An 18670-nucleotide genomic window follows, 5' to 3' on the forward strand; every position below is an offset into this window, starting at 1 on the left:
CCCAGAAAGCCAGAAGACTTCAGACCAATGACATTACTATGTGCTGATTATAAAATCCTTGCACGTTTGATCACCCGAAGGTTGCAACATTTTGCGGATACTTTATTAGGGCCGTATCAATATGTATATGGTACAAGTGGTAAAATATTTCACATTCTAACTAGTGTACGTGACATCATCACTCCTATGCAAGATATTGAAGGTTCTCAAGCTGCTTTAGTGGCGTTAGATTTCAAAAGTGCCTTTGACTCCCTCAGACATGACTATCTTTTCCAATACTTTGGAAAAGTGGGATGTGGAGATTTCTTTGTACAATATATACAGAGCTTATACAGAGAAGCTTGAGTTCAGTTATTTATCGATGGTTTTCTGTTGCAAGTCTTTACTATTCAGCGTTCTATCCGTCAAGGATGTCCATGTTCCTTATTTGCATTCTGCGCAGCTCTGGCTCCATTTTTACGACTGATGCATGAAAAACTTCAGGGACTCAAGCTTCTTGGGAGAGATCACAAGTATGTGCGTACGCAGATGATGTGACCGTAATCGTGAAAGATCGGCTAGACTTGACTCGTATGGAGGCAGTACTTGAAACGTTACGAAAGCAGACGGAACCAGAAGAAATCTAAAATCTTACCCCTAGGGTGTAACCCCACTCTGTGGATTGAACCTTTAACTATACCCATTGTAGATAAAGTGACAATTTTGGAAATAAACTTCACTACGACCATCACAGAGACTGTCTCCAGAACCTTTACAACTATTCTCCCAAAAATTCAGGCAGTGTTGAACATGAATCGTTATAGACAATTATCCTTACGCTCTAGAATACAGTATGTGAACATGTTTGCATTATCGAAGTTGTGGTATGCTGCGCAAGTTTTGCCTGTCCCTGCGAAAGTCGCGGCGCAAGTACGAAAGACGATAACGCGCTTCATATGTCATGCACATTTGTTTCATGTCGCACATGAAACGTTATGCCTCCCAGCAAGTAAAGGAGGGCTGGACTTGCGCCAAGTGGAGAGACAAGCCTCAGCCTTGCTTCTACAACGGAACATTGAGTTGCTTCTGCACTACCCTGATAGTTTAACAGCAAGATTACTACGTACTCTGATAGATGAAGTGGAACTGCGAACACCCATTTATCCAGGGAAGATCCCTTCCCACTACAACTATATGAGGACAACTCTTGTCGAGTTTTGCTATCTCCTAATCGGTTCACCTCACAACCTCACATGGATGTCGATGGCATGACGGTGAAATTTTCCTATAACCAATTGACTTGCAGGTTACACCTCCAGCCACGAATTGTGCTTCTCCGAACTAATGTAGTGGTCAAACGTATAGAGAAATATATCTGCATCTCATCTTTCTAACAGCGTTCTATCTTTGTGGTACCTAGTAGTTCATGATGCCATTGCGACCGGTGCTCGAAAGTGGCGATACCAAATGACTGACAGTTCTGTATGTTCCAATTGTCATCAAGCTGAAGACACTTTAGGACATCGCCTCGTAACATGTCCCGCAACGGTAGATCAACGGAAGTATTTGTGTAAATGCCTTGGTACTATATGTAGAACATCGCCCGATACATTTACTGTAGATCATTTATTGTTACCAGATTTTGTGTTCTTCCCTCTTACTAAAGTAAGAGCAGTCCAGTTTTTAGTAGCTCAATATATTTATTATATTTTAGGACATAATTCAGTGTCAATGCAAATTTCGCTGCAATATCACTACAGTGAGAATTATTACCAGATGGACCAAGCTAACCGCAAAACACTCTATGCAAATTTCCTGCAGGCCGTTTTCTTGTAAGTACACCTAATTATGTAATCTAGATCTGATATATGTGTAATGTTATCATAGGATCATGTAAGTAGTCACTACTGCATAAAATAAAGAATATTAAAAAAAGAAAAGAAAGTGGTTAGCACATCGCGCTGCGACGCCAAGGGTCCCGGGTTCGAATCCCGCTCGGGTGGTTGCTTGTGAATGTCCATTAATCAATTTCATAATTTCATCACTCATCCCCATCTTCGCAAATTAGCAAAGGGGCGCAAAACGCGTAGTAAAATAAAATAAATAAAATCAAACGAAAGAGACTTCCGGTTTTACGTGTGAAATAAGCAGTGACGTCAATAGAGAATTTTGGCCGGTTGGGTTCCTGAACGGGCAGAATATTTTCAGGTACTTCTGTGACCATGCATGCTAAGAATCCTTCTTACTATCTTGCTACTTCTTTGCTTCTTCCTCTTTCTCACTCTTTCTTTTTCTACCCTCTTCTATACTTCTCTTTATCTTTCTCAATTTCTCTCTCCCTATCTCTTCGTTTCTTCCTCCCTTATCTCTTTTTGTTTCTACATTTCTTCTCTCTTTCTCTATATCTATCTTAATTTATCTCTTCATATCTCTTTCTTGTTTCTCTCTCTCTCTCTCTCTCTCTCTCTGTCTTTTCTTCAGTCTATCTTTAATCATTCTTTCTCTTTATCTTTCAATATTTCTCTCCTATCTTCCCCTGTAACTCAGTTTATTTTAAATGTAACTTTCCTAACAGTAATATTCATAAAATAAAGATACTCCTCCTTCGTGGGTATATTTGCAGGGATTTGAACACGATGCATTTCCTAATTATACCACTGACTTTGAGTAAAATATTTCTAAAAAAACATAAAAGATAAACAGTTCATATCTGATAAAGGATCGAGTGGGTTAAGTTTTGTTTCAATTAATTAAGATACATCGGGGCTTTTTTACAGGTAGATTAACATGTAGTTCAGGCTGGGTGGCTGGCCTCTCCAAGTAGTTCTCAAATATCGCGTGAGAGGCCGCCAGCTGAATCAGCGCACAGAGACATCTTACGTCGAAAGTAAGAACTAAGTGTGAAATGAACAGTATATGGTGTTTCCATGTTATCCTTACACGGGAACCATTTACTCAGAAGGGTTTGAGTGGTAAACTGCTTATATACTTAGAGTGTATCAGATTATGATCGAGCCTACAAAGAGTTCCCAAGTTCGAGTCCTGGTTTGAACATGAGTGATCATTTGTAAACAAAGAAATACAAATATGATATACCAACTCCTCGATAGCGTATAGGCGTCGTCACCTTATAATCAATGAGTCCTGGGTTCGATACCCTCTGAATATGTATATGTATTTTAAATATATCACTTAAAATAAGGCAATAATAATGATAAATACCGAAACTCGGTACATAAACTGATCTCTAGCGGTAAACAAAATTTATAAGAGTGTAATGCAACTAATATACTAACTAACTTTGCACTCCTGAATTTCGCAATCCCCAGCCCATAATGCTTGGATTTGAGGAGCGTCAAAACTAGTCCCACGGGCCCTATTCCATGGTCCATCACCATCTTTGGAACCTCCAGCGGCTCCAGGCGGGGAATCCCATACTCTGGAATACCTGGAAAAACAAAAGGTAAATATACCAACAGAGTCAAGATTTCAATTCTATTTGTGTTAAGAGTTTGTTTTAAAATTCACTTTGTACACTGAAAGGCTAATTGGGACTGAATCTACAGTATAAAGTGGGATCAGAGTGGGTGAAAATCATGATTTTTATTTTTCACAACCATTTTTGATGTTTTTTTTAAATTTTTTGACTGTTAAAAAGAACAAGCTTAAAATTGCTTGTATGGTTCTTGACACCATACATACGTATTATATAAAGCGTCAATACTTTTGGAACTGGTAGTATGGGTGATTCTAAGCAAAAAAGTTCATATGGACATGAGTCCGATTTTGAACTATAACGGAGATATGAACAGAAATAAAAATGATGTAGGAAAACGTAAAAAAAAATAGTAACAAGTAAACCATGGCAATGCAATGGTAATTGTGTAAGGAAATACCAGAAGGAACATGCTGATACTAATTTTTATTGCATGAATTTGTGGTGTAGCAGTAATTAGTACACGATAATTAAGTAATGAAGCAAGCAATAAATGTAGAACTGCTCATTCCAGTCGGTTGATCATTCAACATCTGAATTCCACCTACCCTAATCGATCGATTGGTCGTTGTCGTCGTCGTGGTAGTGGTCTGGTTCCGTGGCCACCTCGTTCTCCCGACCTAATGCCTCTTGATTTCTGTTTATGGGGGTGGATGAAGCAGGAGGTTTACCGGGAAAGGGTGAATACAAGGGATGAACTGCACATTGGCATTATGGATGCTGCTGCGTTAATCAGGGAACATCACCGGGATCTTTGTAGTGTAACACAAGATGTCGTCCTGCGCGCTCAGAAGTGCATTGATGTTGGTGGTGGTATTCTTGAGAATCTGCTGTGACTGCTATCATTTCTGTGGCCTTTTCCCTCCTTACATTCGTTCATGTGAGTGCTGACCAGCAGGTGTTAACATTTCATTTTTCTACATTTATTGCTTGCTTCATTACTTAATTATCGTGTACTAATTACTGCTACACCACAAATTCATGCAATATAGATCAGTATCAGCATGTCCCTTCTCGTATTTACTTACACAATTACCATTACATTGCAATGTTTTATTTGTTACTGTTTTTGTTTACGTTTTCCTACATCATTTTTATTTCTGTTCATATATCCGTAATCGTTCGGACCCATGTTCACATGAACTTTTTTGCTTAGAATCACCCATTCTACCAGTTCCCAAAGTATTTCCGCTTTCTCCCGGAACACCCTGTATGTGTTTGTGCGTGTTTTATGGAAAGGCTTATTCTGGTAAGTGCCCCTGTAAAATATTTGAATAGTTTGATTAAAGCTAATTTAAAAAAATATAAGAAATATACATTTTTCAGCTTCTGATACTGCATATCTTTTCTTCCAGTTAAAATAAAACATTCTGGGTGTACTATAAAATAGTAACTTAAAATATTTTTTATTGTATTTGTAGCTGAATTTTGGAATTGTTTTTAATGATGGTTTGCAAAATATCAGCTGCCATGTTTATTTACAGTTTAATGATATTGACACTATTTACAGTTTTACATGATTAGTATTTTGTATATTATTCTACACAATATGTTTGCTATTTTTGCCTTAAAAAATATTGAATTTTAAATCAAGATAAATTCAAATGTGTTTACACTTTACTTAGAGCCTAATAAACGCCATTACGAGATTAATGTACTTTCACCAAAGTGATTCTGATATCTACAAAATCCTTATGTACATTGTTCTATAAATTATTTCTTCAAAGCGTTTTAAATCAATGGCTTTTTAAAAAAAAAGATCACCTGATTTAAATCTTGATCCAAATGAAAATGATTTGAATGAATCAACCTTAGATTCGAACCACTGTGTGCCTCCACTGGGTAATGAACCGGGGAACCTCTTGATTACAAGGCGACAACGTTACCGCTACGCCGGGAGGCATTCAATTAATTTAAATTCTTATTTGAAGGACGCGGTTCAGCCTGAGCTATTCTGCTCCCTAAGCCAACTGGAGAGATACGAATAATGCATAAAGGAAATTAAAAAACAACATAAAGACTACAAGAAATTTGAGAACAATGACTTACCCAACAAGCTTACATAAATAGGATATACCCAGGAATAGACGCGATTGCTGTTTCCATCACAACTGGATTAAGTTCTAAAATGCATTATCCCACTTCAAAAACTATAGGCCCAGTCCAGATTAGCTTTTTTGTGCTTAAACTGTACTAAAAAACGAACTCAAAGAAACTATTCACTACTTAATAAGCAATGTTTCCACATTCGAGGGGAAGGGGGCAAGTGATCCTCCTTCACCCCCCTCCTTGACGCCCAAGAACGTCAATCGAGAGCTGAAATAAGCAAGTCACCATAGTTAGTGAAACGGATATTGGTAAACTACATATATATCGAGACTTATCGATAAGAGTTAAAATTTAATCTCAGCGTATCTGTAGGACATTCGCGGTACAGGAATCAGTAGAAGCATTAAATACTACATTGTGTACCTCAAAAAACTACCAGTCCAATGCAGATTATGGCTACGATTTATATATTAAGAATCTAGCAGTTTTAAATTGTGTTCAAAGTTTTTACTAATTCATGGTTCGAAGTTTAAGAAACTTGTATGAAGTTCCTCATAAATTGAATGAAATTTTACTTCGTATAAGCATACAACCTTACCTTTATTCTCCAGTACGTTATCGAAAATATCCTGCGTGGCTTTCCTGACACATTCGTTGAGTCCTGGATCGTTGACGTCACAAAGGGAGACATAATCCGCTGAAATAGACCAATATACATATATTATATATATATATATATATATATATATATATATATATATATATATATAATGGTTTAATTGTATACGGTTTAACACTTACCACAAATTATGATTACATATATAATCTTGATAACGTTCAATTCCATGGGCGATTCTAAGATCAGATTTTTCCGGCCTTGTCCACGCATAAATCGGCTCACCCAGCCTCAAGTCAATGGGTAATGGGATCACCTCACCTCCAAAATGACCGTGATCGAGAACATGTTTGGCCCTAACCCCACATCCCCCAAATATGCCTTCATGTCACGGTGCTATATGCACGGGGAACTCTTTTTCTTTACATTCCGCTAGTAACGTCTATTTGGGATACTGGAATAATAAAAATATTGGAATGGGAGTCATATCGGGGTCATTCTGTATGAAATCAACCAAATACTCTGAACCTTGACGTCTCAGAGATTGATATATTTTTTTTAAAAAAAAATGGCTATACAGTAAAACCTGTCTATTCCGGAACATTTTGGTTCCGACCAAATTTTCCGTCTAAACAGTTTTCCTTCTTATACAGGGTTCACTTTAGATACAGTATAGAGCGCTGCAGGGAATAATGGAAAGACAGATTTACATTTCGAATTACTTATAATGTAGAGTACTAATGCATGTACGTACATGAATAAAAATGCGATACATTCATCAATTTCATCATATCATCACTCATCCCCATCTTCGCAAATTAGCCAAAAGTGGCACAAAAAGCGAAGTAAAATGGACACACGAAACATCCATGCCCATGCCAGGATTCGAACCCGGGACCCCTGGCGTCGTAGCGCAATGTGCATAGAGGGAAAGAGAAAGATTGAAAGAAGAGAGGTGAAGAAAGATTGAGATAAAAGTGAAGAAAAAAGAAAGAAACAAAGAGAGATGACAAGAAAAATATAAAGATGACGAAAGAACAGAAGAGAAATAGACAAAGAAAGGTGGAGAAAGAGGGTAAGAGATGAAAGAAAGAAACGGAATCGTAACAGCTATGAGTATTGTAGCGCATTCTTTCATATCGACAATGTTACCGATATCGAGTGGCAACAGAGGCGTGATCCACTTACAGTATTGCATTGTTTTCTTGCGTGGGAAAAAATAAAGGAAGAAATTTCCGTCTTACCGAGAATAAAAACATCTCGTTGGTCTTTAAATGGTATTCCGTTTCCGCGTTAAGGAGGTTTCCGCCTTAAGCAGGTCATTTTCAGGTATAAAATCGGTCCGTTCTGGGAACTTTTTTTTCCGTATTTACAGGTTTCCTTCTTATAGAGGTTCCGGGATATGCAGTTTTTACTGTATCCTTAAACTTTACGTCATTTGTAAAATTTCAGATTCTTGTATATTTTACATGTTTGTAACGATTGAAAAATTTTTGGCAAATCTTTTTAATATTTAATAGCCCTCGTATAAATTCATTTGAAGTTTTAATCTTTTGAATGTACATTTTTATCTTTTATCTTTGTTAACATTGTAACGCAGTTTCGGCCCAACGAGAAAGAACGCAAAGCAAGTAGAAGCTTGCGTTGTTTTTCTTCCTTAACAACAATGAGTTCTTTTCGTTCGGCGCTGCGTGGGTTTGTAAATAAGTTTAGCTTGCATTGTGTTTCTGGATATGTCTTTTGGAAAGGGTAATTGTTAGATGCTAAAAATAACTTTTCAGTTTGTCGAAATCTTTTGTTGAGAAATAGGATTGCGCAATCTCGCAAGTATAAATATCAGCGTTCTCGCTGTCAGAGGAAATCAGTATAGCAGTAGATTCCGGAATCGTTAGGTGATTAAATCGCTTGTCGAGGTCCAGGGCTGGGAGAACACAGGCGTTGTGAGGGGAGTGGCTGGTCAGCTCTCCCTTCTACAATGTCCTGCGTTTTCCGTAAGCCACCTTTCTGGATTTGTGCTGGTCAGCATGATCCTTAAAGGGGATTTTGGCGGGCTTATAAATAATTTGATTCATACATATTTAATCTTAATAATTTAAAATTTTGATTCTTAAATTCTATCGAAGTTGGCACTGGTCAGTGTGACTCCGGTATAAATTCAAGTTATACTTCCTTCTCGTCGAGTTCATTGTTTTAATTCTTAAATCATTTTGAATTCTCCTGGTCAGGAGGTTCATTTAAATAAATTTGTTTCTTTGATACTTAAATCCGAGAGCATACCTCTGGTCAGAGGATGTCTCTTAAATCTAATAACTTATATAGTTTCACGTCCGTTTCTAAAGTCTGAATATCCGGAACGTTTATTGGTTTTTCTTATTTTGGTTTTATGTTAGATATAATTTTGAAGCAGTTATAATAGGTGACCGGTCGAGTAAATGTTTTTATAGAAATTCGTTTTATGTAAAAGTCTATTGTTTTGCTTTTGCAATGTAAGTAGCCAAAGAGGGTAGACAGTGTCCCCTGTTATGTTATGGAATTCCAAGCGAACATTTGTAGTTTGTGGCCGAGAGATGGCTTTGGTAATTGGGTAGAGACAGGCTCCCCTTATCTTTAGTTATGAATGTTATTGGAGGTTGGCCCCGAAGAGGGTAGTATACCTCGAGAGTTCTAAAGAACATAATACTGAAGTGAAAATATGACAGAAGCACAAATAGATATTTACGGATAAGAAGTTTATGTAATTTTCTTTTGGTTTTGGTTAATGGAAATTGTCGATCATTGCTGTTAATTTGTCACCTGTTTATTGAAACCAAGCTAAGCTGGGATATGGACGATATATATATATATATATATATATATATATATATATATATATATATATATATATAAGAGAGAGCTCTCTGGATTGTATTTTATGAGAAAGCAAGTTTCAGTCTATGTTTTTCGGAAGTTATTTGAACAAAAATTAAATTTTGGCATTGTAATTTTTCTCGATCTGAAGATTGTATACTTTCTTTTATCCTAACATATATATGGATTAGTAAATAAATTTATAATCGTTATTTGGTATTTCCTTGTAGTAAATTTGTCTAATAAGTATAAATTAACTGGCTTCCTTTTGGTTGGTGAGGTGTCCCGCCGTCACTGGTCAGTGAGGCGGAGGCTTTATCAATCTAAAGGACGTCAGATTCGATTATGCTGATTTCGCTCGCGACTCGCATGCGTGTCCTCACTGGTCAGTGGGATGCGGGTGCGATCACGATGGAGTTCAAGCATGAGAAAGGTTACCTTATTTTGAAGTCTTAGTTAAGTAAGCATAAATTTAATTTTAATTATATTATTATTCAAAAGCAGACCTTTACCCGAACTTTGGGATGCGGGGTCTCCTGCCCCGCAGGAACTGAGCGTAGTCGTGGCATTTATATATTTATAACAGAAAGATATTTGGTAGGCAGCGACGCCCGGTCTTGGTCTTTCGAGGGGACCGAGCCGGTGTGTCGTGTGTCTTGGCAACGGGCTATCCGCCCACTTGTTGCATGTTGTTACAGGTTTAACTAAAAATATGGAATATTTTGCACCTTTACATCTTTACAGCGTTCATACTGTATGACGTCAAATGGTCATCACGCAAGTTGCAGTTGCCATTTAGGTCGTAATTCGATTGTTGATTCCTTGGTAACCCCTTTCTCAGGCATCTTATATGTTATTTATAACAGTGGGTTAAATAAAATTGTTTATTATGTTTATCTGTTATCGTGTTTAATAAGTAGAATCTATTCGGCACGGTACAATGTATGTTCTGTACAGCTTAAGTAAAAATGATGTTCCCGATTTCGTTCATTTCTTATACGAAAGGTAAGGAGCTTTTCTTGCATATGTAATTTTTTTCATGGAATATAATCTCAATAAGTTTTTTTGCTTTCTATTGCTGACTCGTAGTTGCGCTGTCGGCCACCAGGAGGCAGTTCAGTCGCAGTGAGGTAAAGGGCAGCAGAAAGCGCTCTGTTCTCGGTTTCCATACCAATAAGTCTATCGTGCTTGTTCAGCGGCATTTCAGAACAAGATTTGGGGTTGAACTACCTTCTGGCAAGTCAATTAGAAGATGGTATGCGACATTTGAAGAAACTGGTTGCACCTATAAGGGAAAATCCACCGCCGGCCTTCAGTTTTCTGACTGTGATTAAACTGCCTCCTGGTGGCCGACAGCGCAACTACGAGTCTGCAATAGAAAGCAAAAAAAAAATCACTTTTTGAGATTATATTCCATAAAAAATTACATATGCAGGAATAGCTCTTTACCTTTCGTATAATAAATGAACGAAATCGGGAACATCGTTTTGACTCCGAGACATATGTTAACTTTTTTTAAGAGGAAGAAAGAATTATGTGTGTTTCTTGCTCCTTCATTCACTCTCTCCTTCACTTTCCTCATTTCTTTCCCTCTCTCTCTTACTATCTCTCCTTCTCTCTCTTTCTTTATCATTTTCTTTGACTTTCTCTATCATCTGTTTCTTTCTTCTTTTTCCTTCCCTCTCTCTATTACTTTCCTATTTTCTTTCTCCCTCTTTCTCTCTTTCTCGATCTTTATCATTTTTCTCTGGCTTCTCTATCTTATTTCCTCCGTTTCATTCTTCTTCTTGTCTGTTTTTCCCTCTCTTCCCCTCTCTTTCTCATTTTCCTCTTTCCTTTTGTTCATCTTCTCTATTTATTTTTCTCTCTCCTCCTCTTACTTTCTCCAATCTCTGTCTATCTCTTTTATATTTTCCTTCTCCCATTCTTACTATTTCTCCATCTTTTTTCTCCTTTTTTCTATCTTCCTTCCTCCGTTTCTTTCTTCTTTTCTCTTTTTCTTTCTCTCCCCTCTCATTCTGACTTTCCTATTTCCTTTTGTTCATCTCTCTCTGTTTTCTCTCTCTCCTTTTACTATCTCTCTCTTTTCTATTTTCTTTCTCCCTCTCTTACTATCTCTCCTCCTCTTTTTCACCCTATCCCCTTTATCTCTCTCTCTTTCTTTCAGATGAGATTGATTCTTTACATTCCATACCAAAACGAGAACAGAAAATTTATTTGCAACTCCAGACGAGAACGACAACAGCTTCTTTCTTCATTCACAGACTGAGAAGCAAGCTGACTTCTTTTTAATACACTCATTAATACCTGGCAGCGAGAGTTGACCTACAGTATTATGATTTCCTTGAGAAACACAATTTAATAAAAACGCCCTAAAGGATTTAAAAGAACTAGATCCACGAACAAAAGAAATCAGAGCCTGCATTTAAAATCTCCCGTTCCACTTTTGATATTAATAATCGAACAGCAATGTTTTTCTTGTCTTTATGATCCTGTCATTCAACAATATGACCTAGTTCTCCTATGATACAAATTCAGACAACTCGTTGCGACTTGTAGGCAGCCTCATAATTATTATTGCAAAATAAATGTAGAATAAGGGCAATGATATATGGGTGTCGCCAGAATTCTTTTAGGGGGTCAGGCCATTTATAATACTTGAATAGTAGAAATACTAATAGTTATAATTATCATGCTTAGATTTTTATTATGAAATAATAACTATTAAAATCTAATACAAATGAACGAATTTTGTTTCAAATTGTTATAACTATTATTATATCCTTGAGGGAGACTTCTCATAGATTCAGCAGATGAGTGAAAATCCAGCACATCTGTTCTTCATCTTTCTTGACGAGCACAGTTACACTATTTTGTTATTAACGTTTACACACATCGTTCAAGTAGAAGCTTTGGTGGGTAATTTTAGTTGATCCCTCACTTAAAACTCTAATTTTTAAAATCTTGAAGACTGTGGAATCATTAAATGATAAAAAATGAAAATATGGCCTAGAGAAGATTAAGTTTGAGTTCATGTTTTACGTCTACTTTATGCTGCCCAAATGGGCTAATCGGGACTGCACGTACAGTTTAAATTGGGATCCGAATCCTATGTGTCTCCACCGTGTATCGAACCCTGGACCTCTGGATTTGAAGGCCACGGCGTTATCTCTACTCCATCAGGATGTAGAGAGAAGGACTTTCATTAAATACATAAATACAGGTACGTACATATATTAAAAAATAAAATTGAAGTTTACTGAGGTGACAACAAACATAAGAATGTTGTTAAGATTACGCACTCACAAGGAGAGTTTACGAACATAGTTTATTGTCTATTTTAGAGGAAAGTTTAACAAAATAAATATTGATAGAAGCAGCACACGTGAAAAAAGTGACATCGATTTTGGGTGATAATAATACCGTAAGATTCAAGGTCCCTACTTGCAACAATTTGGCAAGACTTTCATTTTTGATAAATCTTGAAGACCAAGACTTTCTCTAAAGATATCCCGAAGGAATTTCGTCTGCTATATAATCAAGAAGGACTAGTAAGACAGGTTTCGACTCGAGCGCCCCAGTGGCGTACCCAGGCACTATTTTAAGTGTATAAATCAGTTGACACTTGCAGTGAATCAGTGACTACAATGAAATCTCAGAGGGTTGATAACAGTTTCTATTTCGGATGGCGGATTACTTAGTACTTGAGCAGAAGTACATTCTGAAGGTAATAATTGGTTCCAACTAGGATCGATGTGTATAAAGTCTAAGTAAATACCAAGAGGCAGGTAGAATGTGCGGGCCCGCTTAAAAGTGAGGAAAATTTAGTACAGCACTCGCAGATTTCAATTTCGACGGCTACCTGTGTTCAATTCCCAATTTTTGACCAAAGGTAAGTTCTTGATTTTTACAGAAAAAAAGTATATAGATTTTCCTAAATATTTCGCTTCTGTATTGTTCTCTATTTAGTATCTCATGTGGTTAGGAGAGTTGTTTTTAATTGTGTGGGAAAAATTGTTCTTCCGCAACCGAGATTTGCATATCAACTGAGATGTGATATACCAAATAGGGATTATATTTACATTTACAAAAATGATGATGATTTTTTAATGAATTGTCAGCGAAGGATCTTTTTTTTCTGTCTGTCTCTGTACTTGAGTCTTTCTATCTTTCTCTCTATCTCTCAATTACTGTATCTTACTTTCTCTCCCTTCCCCTGTTTCTCTACACTTCTTCTCTTTCTGTTTCTTTTCTTCTCTGTCTCTCTTTCTCTTCCTAGCTCTCTCTTTCTTACTATATATTTCTTTCAATTTCTTTATCACCCTTTCCTCTTTATTTCCCTATTTTTCTTCTTTATCACTTTATTTATCTTTCTTTTCTCTCCCTTTCTCAGTGTCTCTCGCTTTTCCTATTTTTATTTCTCTCTCCCTTTCTCACCTTATCTACCTTCCAATTTCTGAGTTTCTTCTCATCCTTTCCTCTTTGTTTCCCTATTTTCTTTTTCTCCCATTATCACTTTCTCTATCTTTCCTTTCTGTCCCTATATCATCTTCTCTTTCTCTTTCCGTTTCCCTATTTTTCTTTCTCTCTCTCTCTTCCTTACATTGTGTTTCTTTCTTCCCATCCCATTCTTTCTCTACACTCTCCATCTTGCGCCCACTGCTTGTGCCTTAGAGCTCCCCATAGCGTAATGGCTAAAGCTGTCGCCTTGTATTCAAGATATCCTCGGCGGAGGTATATTTAACAGTGGTTCCCTTTAAACCATAAGTACCAAGGACGTCCGCAGGGGGTGTCAGGGGGTTGCACTTGCCTCCCTGAGATTTCTGGAAAGAGTAAATGTAATTCGAATGTTGAAATTGTAGCTATATTTTATTACGAAAAATATTATTTTCTGTGAGGCCGTAACTTACAGCAACTATTATTATTATTATTATTTTACAGTACCCTTCGGCATGTAAAAACAGTGGTATCTGACACTGATTGATATCTGTGCATTGTGAAAAAGTACAAAAAGAAAATTTGTTCGTTCATCAACAAAGTGATAGGCTAGATGCTTATTGAAAGGAAGAGAAGTGAAGTGGATCCTGTTTCTATCTAAATAGTAGACTTGAGTCTGAACTTGTATACAACGCCACAGTATTCTCAATCCAATTTGAAATTTATGATTTCTAAAGTAGTAGTAGTAACTAATAATAATAACAATGATTGTTATTATTATTATAAGTATAATAATAGCAATAATAATAATGAACTTTTCTATGACTGCCCCCCCGAGAAAATATCCTGCTGGCGCCCTCGAATAGCCAATCCGAGCACGTACAATCATATAACAAAACGAGAAAACACCAACACAAAGATGTTCTTACCCGAACAAAGCCTTAGAGGTACAGGATATCGTGTCCACAAAGTTCTGGCAACAAACAAAGGCGTACGCCTTGCAAAAACTTGGCAACAATCAAGCAACAATGAGAAACATGGCGATGACAGCCGGTACTTACTTAGATTGACGCCTTCAGCCACTGAGATCACGAACAGGATGATCGACCTTAGCAGGAGAGATTCCATGGTAGGCTTCGCGTGAGGATGTCTTGGTCCGAACTATCTCCAGCTTCTGCAAGAAGCAATCTTTTTTTTCAAGACGTCCTACTTTCGATTTTTCCTTTTCCCACCGGGGCGTTACAAAATAGTTGGGTAACAGAGCATATGCCCCGGGTGATATGTTCCTGTGCCCTCTTTTAACGTGGGTGATCTATGATTTGCTAATTTTCCACAAGCATATATCCGGAGCTATACTCGGCAGAACTAAGAGGCGGTTGTGTTTTTATGGCATAAATGTGGCTATAAGGAACTCACGTGCTGGTCTGGGCTCTCTATTGTGATTGGCCTTCAATTCTCTGAGGTAATAGGGTTCAGAATCTAGGTCAGCCTTGTTTGAACAGTCTTCCTAGACATAAATTCTAATATGCTTTTGCCTTAGGTAATATAAAGTATATTACACATACTACTCCCTGTTCCCTCACTTGTATCTTCTTTGTATGAGGCGTTCTTGCTTCTCCTTTTTTTGCTCTCTTTATCCATTTCATTTGCTTTCATTTGTTTTATCTGTTTTCAGCTCTTTCTCATGTACACTTTTCTTGAACATCCTATCCACTTTTGTCCATTTCGATTCTTCCTGTCCTTATGTGCTTAGTTCTTTCATTTTCTTCTTCCTGTCCTTATGTGCTTAGGTCTTTCATTTTCTATCTATTGTGTGTCCTATCTCTGTTTTATTCACTTACATGTTTGTATATCCTCTCTTATCTCTGTGTTATTTATCAAGGGGTCCCGGGTTCGATACCCGATGGAAGCACATATTGGTTCGGATCCCACATTAAACTGTAGGTTCAGTCCCGATTAGCCTTACTGTACATAAAGTGCACTTAAAACACCATATCAATCAATCAATCAATCAATCAATCTGTGTTATTTTTGTTTCTACTTGTTTATATATATCCTCTCTTCTCTCTGTGTTATATTTTATTCTACTTGTTTATACGTATATCCTCTCTTATCTCTGTGTAATTTTTGATTCTACTTGTTTATACGTATATCTTCTCTTAACTATGTGTTATTTTTGATTCTACTTTTTTCGTATGCTCTTTCAATTATAATCATTTTCACTTTCCTGGGTAGCTGAGGCATGGGTGTTCTTCGTGTGTCCTTTCGTCTAGTCATCAAATTCTCAATGTCGCGATTAGCCAAAAGGGGAAGATAAGCGACGTTAAAAAACAAAAATGAAATCAAATGGAATTTTCAATAGTCTTTGAACTAAGGCTATACATATTTTCCTTCTACATTTTTACACTTGTTCAAGGATGAGTGTACCTAGAACAATAAAACTTGGTATACGTCTTGGTAGAAGTCATAAATTAGTAACTTCAAATTATTCTGGTTTATTTTGATATTTATTTTTATACTGTTGGAAGCAAGCACATGCATTGAAGTACAGAAATGTCAGCAGCACTAGCTCCTAGCACTGCAGCTAAAAATATTATCTTTTTAAAATGATTTCTTTCATAATTAGTTTCCATCACCCTACACGAGTGAACTTGTAGTTCTCGCAGTATGTTCGTTTTCAAAATTGGAATCCTTAGCGCCATCTTGTACCGACTTGGCAAATCATCTGTGTATTTCGCCCAACACACTGTGTCTAGTGCATGCGGGACAAAAATGGGATCAGGTGACTTTGAACAGCTACCCCTTTAAACTTTCCGCGTTCGAATCCCTGCCAAGGACACGGATGGTCTAGACATCCAACGTGTATTCAGTCCCATCGTCGCTGTTATTCGAATATGGTAGTTAAATGGCCAAATTTAAACAACTAAAGAAAAGTAAAAAAGTGGGTAAAACTGTAGCCTAAGAGAAGCGTATAAATGCATCAGTTATTTATTGTAAACGAAAATTCATTCGTTTTTTAAAAAATATTATTAATCAAATTACACGACCCGCTACAATGGATAGAATATTTTATAATCATATTTTCGAACTATTGTATTTTGAATTCTGAAAATAGAATTAGTTCATTAAGATTCTAATGCGGTGAATGATGTTACACCTTTTGCATATCGTAATGAATGATTTGTCATTTCAAACTTGCTTTGCTAAGAACACCCATGGGAAGGTCGGTATCCGAACCTGCGATCACTAGTGTCGTGATTACTAAGCCACTTAGGTCCGCATTTCTCACAGCTTTATGAACAAATTAGTAAGAATAATATTTATGCGAATAACAGAAGAATGCATTGAAAGTATCAGAAGTTTCAATCAACGACAAACCACGAAGGCAACATTTACAAGCACGATTGTATTATCTGATGCACAGGAATACATTAAATTATGCATTTTCTTCTCTCGAATTTAGTTACTCTAATCTTTCCGATTAATTGATTGATGAATATAGTTCATTTTAGTTCGCTTTTCTGTCACTTATGGCTAATCGCGAAGGTGATGATGAGTGATGGTATGATGAAAATTATCAAATAATGCCCAGGACTGGATTTGAAACCGGGACCCCTGGTGTCGTACTGCCTAATCTTATCGAACAACGGTGCATTGTTGTGAGATGGTCTAATCGGGACTGGACCTACAGTTTAAACGGGAATGTGAAGCACCGTGTAACGAAGCTCTAGGAATCAAACCGGCGATCGATTGGTTACAAGTAAATATTGTTATTCGTACGTCATTGGCCGATCTCCCTGGTGGAGTAGTTATCACAGCACGATACGACGCCAGGGGGTCCTGGGTTCGAATCCCGACCTGGGCATTGGTGTTCTTAGTCGGCGTCCTTTCATCAATTTCATCATATCATCACCAATTCCCATCTTCTCGTTTAGCCAATCGTGGCAGAAAAGCGAGGTAATTTAATCAAATCGATATGTAGGAAAGCCTCCTTAAGTATATTCATTGTGTCTGCTTCGGCAATTCGAGGGAATTCACTTTCAAGAGGGGCGGATCCAGAAAGCGCGCGAGTGGTAAAAGTGCTGAGAAGTCCCTGAAGGCACAGACAACGAGAGGAAAGACTGGATTTGCAGGTGAAAAGAGGAGAAAGTTTTTTTCCTTCAAGGCCAAAAAAAAAAAAGGAAGTAGAAATTCTTGTTCTGAGAGACTCGTTTCTTTTAAATCAATGTAGTCTGTAATGTACTCGAAAGAGGGAGCTAGAATTTCATAATAGCTACTTCTTTGTTTATTCATTCCTGTATTATATCTGCAGCACAGTACAGTAATTTTATCGTGATAAAAATACAAGATATTTGTTTACTTCCCGGTTAGGGGCTAGTTTTGAAATGTGAATCGCACACACGCTGAAACAAATCTCCCTTCTGGTAACGTTTCTTTGTTATAGCAAGGTAAGTTATTAGTTTTGACCAAACTGTATACCACCAGTGTTGCCAACCATTTTTTGGCAATGTCCCCTACAACTGACCAAATGACCTCATGAGCATGCAAAACAGAAGATAAAATATACTCATTTATTTACCAAACCTTTCTGCTCGATTTTTCCACAATTTATGAATAACGCTGAGTCGTTTACTGTCATACATGCTGCTGCTGTGAAGAGATAGATGTTCGTTGGTGATGCTGTATTTCCTGCAGTCTTCTTCACGTGCCTTAAGGGAAGAATTTATCACTAGCAAAGAATTTAACAATTCTGGTTCCATTTTTTTGTATCACAGTTTCAGCGTTAAAATGTGGTACCACATAACCGATAACATGTTCCAAAATTCTCATGGAGATTTCTTAGTTCTTTTTTTCTCCTCGCTAAAGGATAAATGAATTCATTCATTTTCTAATAATACGACGTTGGGCAGCAAGTGAGAATATTTACAAACGAATGTTCAGCAAAAGCAGTGTCTAAACTTATTTCCGCTGTTTTTGTATCCTTCTCAAGTTGTGCACTTGTGTTGCTTCGAAGGTTCCTTAGTCCATAACGTGAGCAATGACTGCCTCTGAAGTTGAGATACACGTTTCTTGTGAATATCACGACTTGAATGTCTTGTTAATTCACTACGGCCAGTCAATAATTTCATATCACATGCTTTACACGAAGCGTTAAAAGGATTACCAGGTGCAAGGTGAACGAAGTTAGTACACTTGTTGATACACTTGTATTTTGAATTGTTTTTTCTGCAAATATGCTGACGGTT

At 37.1% G+C, this 18670-nt stretch overlaps 1 protein-coding gene across 1 annotated transcript in view; it reads right to left on the minus strand.

Annotated features, from left to right (window-relative positions):
* LOC145994273 (protein takeout-like) overlaps nucleotides 1-14590 on the minus strand; it is a 39692-nt gene extending 25102 nt beyond the window's left edge. Inside the window, exons 1-3 of the mRNA XM_083130377.1 lie at nucleotides 14486-14590; nucleotides 6123-6221; nucleotides 3280-3427 (exon numbers count right to left, since the gene is read on the minus strand). Of these exons, the coding sequence (XP_082986503.1) occupies nucleotides 3280-3427; nucleotides 6123-6221; nucleotides 14486-14552 (314 nt within the window). The 5' untranslated portion in view covers nucleotides 14553-14590. The remainder of the gene's footprint in view (nucleotides 1-3279; nucleotides 3428-6122; nucleotides 6222-14485) is intronic.
* Between the last annotated feature and the right edge of the window lie 4080 nt (nucleotides 14591-18670).

This window comes from Lepisma saccharinum, chromosome 10 (assembly GCF_977018435.1).
Source record: "Lepisma saccharinum chromosome 10, izLepSacc3.1, whole genome shotgun sequence".
Taxonomy (NCBI): Eukaryota; Metazoa; Arthropoda; class Insecta; order Zygentoma; family Lepismatidae; genus Lepisma; species Lepisma saccharinum.